General features: G+C 41.7%; 1 protein-coding gene across 1 annotated transcript in view; it reads right to left on the bottom strand.

Moving 5' to 3' along the window:
• Positions 1–4,363: 4,363 nt before the first annotated feature.
• PRKCB (protein kinase C beta) overlaps positions 4,364–7,783 on the bottom strand; it is a 440,365-nt gene continuing 436,945 nt past the window's right edge. The window contains 1 exon segment of the mRNA XM_053694189.1: positions 4,364–7,697. Within this exon segment, the coding sequence (XP_053550164.1) occupies positions 7,533–7,697 (165 nt within the window). The 3' untranslated portion in view covers positions 4,364–7,532.

Raw genomic sequence — 7,783 nt, 5'->3', positions numbered from 1 at the left:
GGATGAAAAGTCTGGCGACTTAGAAAATCCGCCTCCCAGTTCTCCACGCCTGGGATGTAGATTGCTGACAGGTGGCAAGAGTGAGACTCTGCCCAGCGAATTATCTTTGAGACTTCCAACATCGCTAGGGAACTCCTGGTTCCTCCTTGATGATTGATGTAAGCCACAGTCGTGATGTTGTCCGACTGAAATCTGATGAACCTCAGAGTTGCTAACTGAGGCCAAGCTAGAAGAGCATTGAATATTGCTCTTAACTCCAGAATATTTATTGGGAGGAGTTTCTCCTCCTGAGTCCATGATCCCTGAGCCTTCAGGGAATTCCAGACTGCGCCCCAACCTAGAAGGCTGGCATCTGTTGTTACAATCGTCCAATCTGGCCTGCGAAAGGTCATCCCCTTGGACAGGTGGGGCCGAGAAAGCCACCATAGAAGAGAATCTCTGGTCTCTTGGTCCAGATTTAGTAGAGGGGACAAATCTGAATAATCCCCATTCCACTAACTTAGCATGCACAATTGCAGCGGTCTGAGATGCAGTTGCGCAAATGGTACTATGTCCATTGCCGCTACCATTAAGCCGATTACTTCCATGCACTGAGCTACTGACGGGTGTGGAATGGAATGAAGGGCACGGCAAGCATTTAGAAGTTTTGATAACCTGGCCTCCGTCAGGTAAATTTTCATCTCTACAGAATCTATAAGAGTCCCTAGGAAGGGAACCCTTGTGAGTGGTAATAGAGAACTCTTTTCCACGTTCACCTTCCACCCATGCGACCTCAGAAATGCCAGAACTATCTCTGTATGAGACTTGGCAGTTTGAAAACTTGACGCTTGTATCAGGATGTTGTCTAGGTACGGAGCCACCGCTATGCCTCGCGGTCTTAGTACCGCCAGAAGTGAGCCCAGAACCTTTGTAAAGATTCTTGGAGCCGTAGCTAACCCGAAGGGAAGAGCTACAAACTGGTAATGCCTGTCTAGGAAGGAAAATCTTAGGTACCGATAATGATCCTTGTGAATCGGTATGTGAAGGTAGGCATCCTTTAAGTCCACAGTGGTCATGAACTGACCCTCTTGGATCATGGGTAGGATGGTTCGAATAGTTTCCATTTTGAATGATGGAACTCTTAGGAATTTGTTTAGGATCTTTAAGTCCAAGATTGGTCTGAAGGTTCCCTCTTTCTTGGGAACCACAAACAGATTTGAATAGAATCCCTGCCCGTGTTCCGTCCGCGGAACTGGGTGGATTACCCCCATTAGTAAGAGGTCTAGTACACAGCGTAGAAAGCCTCTTTCTTTATTTGGTTTGCTGATAACCTTGAAAGATGAAATCTCCCTTGTGGAGGAGAAGCTTTGAAGTCTAGAAGATATCCCTGAGATATGATCTCCAACGCCCAGGGATCCTGGACATCTCTTGCCCAAGCCTGGGCGAAGAGAGATAGTCTGCCCCCCACTAGATCCGTTTCCGGATAGGGGGCCCTCTCTTCATGCTGTCTTAGGGGCAGCAACAGGTTTCCTGGCCTGCTTGCCCTTGTTCCAGGACTGGTTAGTTTTCCAGCCCTGTCTGTAACAAGCAACAGCTCCTTCCTGTTTTGGAGCGGAGGAAGTTGATGCTGCTCCTGCCTTGAGGTTACGAAAGGCACGAAAATTAGACTGTTTGGCCTTTGATTTGGCCCTGTCCTGAGGTAGAGCATGGCCCTTACCTCCCGTAATGTCAGCGATAATTTCTTTCAAGCCGGGCCCGAATAAGGTCTGCCCTTTGAAAGGAATATTAAGCAATTTAGATTTAGAAGTCACGTCAGCTGACCAGGATTTAAGTCATAGCGCTCTGCGCGCTTGGATGGCAAATCCGGAGTTCTTAGCCGTAAGTTTGGTTAAATGTACGACGGCATCAGAAACAAATGCGTTAGCTAGCTTAAGAGCTTTAAGCTTGTTCATAATTTCATCCAATGGAGCTGTGCGAATGGCCTCTTCCAGAGACTCAAACCAGAATGCCGCCGCAGCAGTGACAGGCGCAATGCATGCAAGGGGCTGTAAGATAAAACCCTGTTGAACAAACATTTTCTTAAGGTAACCTTCTAATTTTTTATCCATTGGATCTGAAAAAGCACAACTATCCTCCACCGGGATAGTGGTACGCTTAGCTAAAGTAGAAACCGCTCCCTCCACCTTAGGGACCGTCTGCCATAAGTCTCGTGTGGTGGGGTCTATAGGAAACATTTTCCTAAATATGGGAGGAGGGGAAAAAGGCACACCAGGTCTATCCCACTCCTTGCTAATAATCTCTGTAAGCCTTTTAGGTATAGGAAACACGTCAGTACACACCAGTACCGCATAGTATCTATCCAACCTACATAATTTTTCTGGAATTGCAACCGTGTTACAATCATTCAGAGCCGCTAATACCTCCCCTAGCAATATGCGGAGGTTCTCAAGCTTAAATTTAAAATTAGAAATCTCTGAATCCAGACTCCCTGGGATCAGATCCGTCACCCACAGAATGAAGCTCTCCGTCTTCATGTTCTGCAAATTGTGACGCAGTATCGGACATGGCTCTCACATCATCAGCGCGCTCTGTCCTTAACCCAGAGCTATCACGCTTGCCTCTTAATTCTGGCAATTTAGATAATACTTCTGTCATAACAGTAGCCATGTCTTGCAAAGTGATTTGTAAGGGCCTCCCTGATGTACTTGGCGCCTCAAAATCACGCACCTCCTGAGCGGGAGGCGAAGGTACTGACACGTGAGGAGAGTTAGTCGGCATAACTTCCCCCTCGTTGTCTGGTGATAATTTCTTTGCATGTAAAGACTGACTTTTATTCAAAATTACATCAATGCAATTAGTATACAATTTTCTATGGGGCTCCACATTGTCCTTCATACATAGTGAACAAACAGATTCATCTGTGTCAGACATGTTTAAACAGACTAGCAATGAGACTAGCAAGCTTGGAAAATACTTTTCAAATAAATTTACAAGCAATATAAAAAACGCTACTGTGCCTTTAAGAAGCACAAAAAGCTGTCACAGTTGAAATAACAATGAACCAAATCAGTTATAGCAACCAAATTTTCACAGTAAATGTATTAAGTTAGCAAAGGATTGCAACCACCAGCAAATGGATGATTAACCCCTTAATACCCCAAAACGGATAACAATTTAATAATTAACGTTTTTTTTCACAGTCAAACACACTGTCACAGGTCTGCTGTGACTGATTACCTCCCTCAGAATGAATTTTGAAGACCCCTGAGCTCTCTAGAGACGTCCTGGATCATGGAGGATGAAGTAGGAAGATTGTGACTGAATTTTTACTGCTCAAAAAAAGCGCTAAAATAGGCCCCTCCCACTCATATTACACAGTGGGGAAGCTCAGTTAACTGTTTCTATGCAGAAACAAAAGTTAGCCATGTGGTAAAAATCATGCCCCAATAAGTTTTATCACCAAATACCTCATAAAAAACGATTAACATGCCAGTAAACGTTTTGAACATACATTCTAAAAGTTATGAAGTGTTATTAATAATCCTGCTACCAGTCGCTTTTACTGCAGTTAAGGCTCACACATTACTTCAGTATTAACAGTATTTTCTGAGTCAAATTCCATTCCCTAGAAAAATACTTCAGTGTACACACACTCCTCAGCCTAATACCAGTCGCTACCACTGCATTTAAGGCTGTACTTACATTACATTGGTATCAGCAGTAATTTCTCAGTCAATTCCATTGCTTAGAAAAATAATTTACTGCACATACCTCGTTTGCAGGGGGGCCCTGCATGCTATTCCCCTTTTCTGAAGTTACCTCACTCCTTAGAATGTGCGAGAACAGCCAGTGGATCTTAGTTACGTCTGCTAAGATCATAGAAAACGCAGGCAGATTCTTCTTCTAATGCTGCCTGAGAAACAAACAGCACACTCCGGTGCCATTTAAAATAACAAACTTTTGATTGAAGAAATAAACTAAGTTTAAAAACACCACAGACCTCTCACAACAACCTATCTTTAGTTAGCTTGCAAGAGAATGACTGGGTATGACATGTGAGGGGAGGAGCTATATAGCAGATCTGCTTGGGTGATCCTCTTGCAACTTCCTGTTGGGGAAGAGATATAATCCCATAAGTAATGGATGACCCGTGGACTGACTACACTTAACAAGAGAAAATTACACTCCTAATGGGAGGTAGGAGAGATAAGTAATAACATGTTAATTTCGTCCTCTGTAAATATTTGGGCTTTTAATCCTTGCACTAGACAAATCTTTGCTTTAAATTGCCCTATACGGCATAAATGTGACTTTCTTGAATACTAAAATCTGTTGTTGGCTACTTACCATAGAATCTTTTATTAGTATGAAAACACAAACTTGCTTCTTTGAGAATCTATTCCATTTTATTATTGATATGGAAAGTTATATTGGCACATTACATTTACACAGTTGATCAATACAAAGTGACAGGACATAAGGCTTTTTTGGGGCTGTATAAACAAAAAGAACCATTACAAAAAAAAATATAACAAAAAGACAAAATATTAGTAAAATAGAGATAATAGATTTTTTGTAACTGTGGTACCTGGTTATTTCCTATTAAATGGTAGCTCAAAAACGTGGAAATATTTGGGAAGAGCCACCATGGCATAGTTTTCTATGGAAGCCCTGCACTTATCAACCTGAAGACTCAACAAGAGGTGGTATCCAGTTGGCTGCAACAGTGATGATAAAATGTTGCCCCGCTAACTTTGGCACTTGTCACTACCTTGGGGGGTTATTGTCATCTACTAAGAGAACCAGCACAAGAAGCAAGGTTTGGACGCAGTTGGCTTTTCTTTGTGTGCTCCTGAGTGCACGCTTACTACTACTACACAACCCCTTGTAAGCGAAAGTTAGCAACATTGTGTCGCCATTTTAAATATTCCTATTTTTAACTTCTTAAACGCCAGGAAGGTCTGTAACACATTTAAGTGTTGTTGTTGGTATTTCCAGAGGTAAACTATAAAAGTAGTTCAGACAACGATCCCCTTTTAGATCCGATTTGAGCTCCGGCAGATGCGCAATCACGTCCATAGAGCAGATAGGACGCCTTATTCTGGCACAGCTTGTGTATGAAGGTACATGCAATGTTACTGTTATATATATAACCTAACACAGTAGAGAATCCCCGAGCTTTTCTGAGAGCTAACATTTTGTAAGTTTACTGATGTGAGAGTAATATTGTATCTCATGACTGTGTAACATAAAATGCACAAAACAGGGAAAGGATTAGTTTGCATTATTTCTCATTACTGCTAGTTTCAAGAACTAAAATTGGTCACTAAAGGACACAAAATATCACTTTTTGCTTATGCTGTGATGCATCAGAGCGGCTATTTTATATTTGCTGCTTGCTAAAAGGGGTCTATGGACCAGAATAAGTTGTGATATTTCAACACAGTGACCCACATACATACCTAGTATAGGCAAACATTATAAGAACAGTTTCTGGCATTTAGCAATACTGTCTCTAACATGTAAGGGTTCCACGCCAACAAAGTTAAATTAGAAATAAATCAGGGTCTATAATTTAGCATCCAAATGTACCAAACAAGGGCTCTGTCTGCATAAATGTGTGACATAGACATGGTATGGTCATCCAATAGACATATTCATTGCAATACTTCTGCCTTGGTACATAGCAGTAAAGGAGGAGATCAAATACAGAATATGTGTTAACTAATCATTCCGTCCTATCTTTATGTATTTCAAATCTTCATTCTCCCTCATTAACCTCTGTGCAAATAAAGCACTAGACACGAAAAAGCCAAATTCAGGGTTGCTGACAATCAGGGTAGTTATTAGATGACAATAGGGAGAACCCATTTTAAACAGGGAGAAGGATTTAAAAGTCAGCTTAAACAACTAACCATCTTACAGTAAAACAAAAACGAATATCAGGAGTGCAGCAGGTTCTACAATCCTCTCTGCAGGAGCCATGGGGTTAATAAAGCCAAAATCAACATGCAGTTTCATATTTAAAAATTATCAGAATTTGTGTTTTTATAATATTACATAATGACCTATTTCATATATTAAAAAAAGCAAAACAAAACAACATACTAGGGTTATCAAAAAGGGAATGTAGCTTTTGAAATAACATTTGTAGTCTAACGTAAACACTTTAAATATTCAGAGACATTATTGCTTGCTTTTAGAGAAATGAGTGCTCGCTTAAAGTGTGACCTACGTTCACAAACTGATACAAGTGTCTGCTTAATCTTCATGAAAACGTATGGATTTTATTCTGATTTCCAAGCACCATAGAGGGGGAGGTTGTGTCTGTCATTGTTGTAAGCGGAGGCAGAAATACTTAATAAAAAAACGTAAACCCTATTTCTGAGAGGCACAAAGAACAGGTTCGGACGTAGCAACATTTTATGAAAGCAATATGGAAGGTGTTTAAAACATTATCAAGGCTGCAGAATGTGGAGACAACCTTTGTGAGATAAGGAAGGTCAGAAGGAGGGAACAAATTGGACATTATCATGTGAGGTCTTTGATGGTTAGATTTGTGAATGATGAGGATCTCCAGCAGGCAGTTAAAGGACCTAGGACAGGCCCCGGCTTGCTGTAGGACAGGGACATGGAGAGGGTAATGAGTTAATGCGTGGCTAAAGCTGCACGTCGAACGGCCGCTTTGTATAGAGCTGCCTCAGGCATTCAGTGTGAGTGCATTATCTCCTTCACTCATGCAGAAAGGAGGACGGTGAGGGTGTCTCGTATACAGGAACATCTGCTGAATTTGGTCATCGATACGTTATGGCCCCTTTGGCGATAGATGTTGAGTGGGCACTGCGCTGAGACCACGCTATACAAAGTCAATACAGTTTTAGCATGAGGCTATTACAAGGGATTTGGCAGACTGCTGTCCAATGGGAATATTAGCAGCTGCCGCTTCAACTGAGAAAAGGGACTACTCGAGAAAACACATGGAAATTTAACCTTCGATATCAAGAGTCCCATCAGCACAGTGCATTGAAGTTTATTACTCACCGCAAAGCTTTTAGTGGACGTGCTACAAAGAACTGTAACTAATGTCTTGATAGGGGTCTTACATATTATATGGGGAGTGTTTCTAGTCATATGAATTGACCCTTATATTTTGCAGGTATCCCCCTATAGCTTTAAATAGGAGTTAGCAGGCACAGACGTTAACCAGTTTTCACTTGATATATGAAAAGGGATAGGATACACCACCCACAAAAATAGATTGACTCTGGGTCTCCAAAAAACATTTCAAGCTTACCCTGTTAGGTGCAAATATCCATGCACTAATGTATTATTTTGTTCTTTTAGTTGGTATTAATGCACTTTTTCATTGATTTGCTTATTAATACACACAGAATTAACTACAGGGCTCTGCTTGCGGCGAGATGATGCCACACACGCATGGTAAGAGTGCTGCTAGATGGCGTTATTGATACTCAAGAGAGGGTGCGCGGTAAGGGCCCACCCAGAGAGGTTACACATGAACAGCCAGAGCGGCTGTATTTTCCAGGGAACAACTATTTTATGTCCTTCACCTCCTCATTTTCAAAGTCAGGGTTAACAAATGAAAAGCCTTCAAATTCTGATTGGTCAAGGTTCCGGATCACCTCTTGGTCTGGTGGAGTTAGCACTGGCGGATGGCGGGTGAAAAATCGGTCAAAGTTCTCAGCATTTCGGCCGCACTATGAGAGGAGGGGGGAAGAAAAATAAACCAATGGCACAGAAAACAAAAGCAAATATGAGAAGGGACAATATGAGAACGTAAAAG

Source organism: Bombina bombina, chromosome 11 (genome assembly GCF_027579735.1).
Source record: "Bombina bombina isolate aBomBom1 chromosome 11, aBomBom1.pri, whole genome shotgun sequence".
In the NCBI taxonomy this organism is placed as follows: domain Eukaryota; kingdom Metazoa; phylum Chordata; class Amphibia; order Anura; family Bombinatoridae; genus Bombina; species Bombina bombina.
Note: the sequence above shows the minus strand (reverse complement) of the source record. Positions and strands in the feature narration are given on the sequence as shown.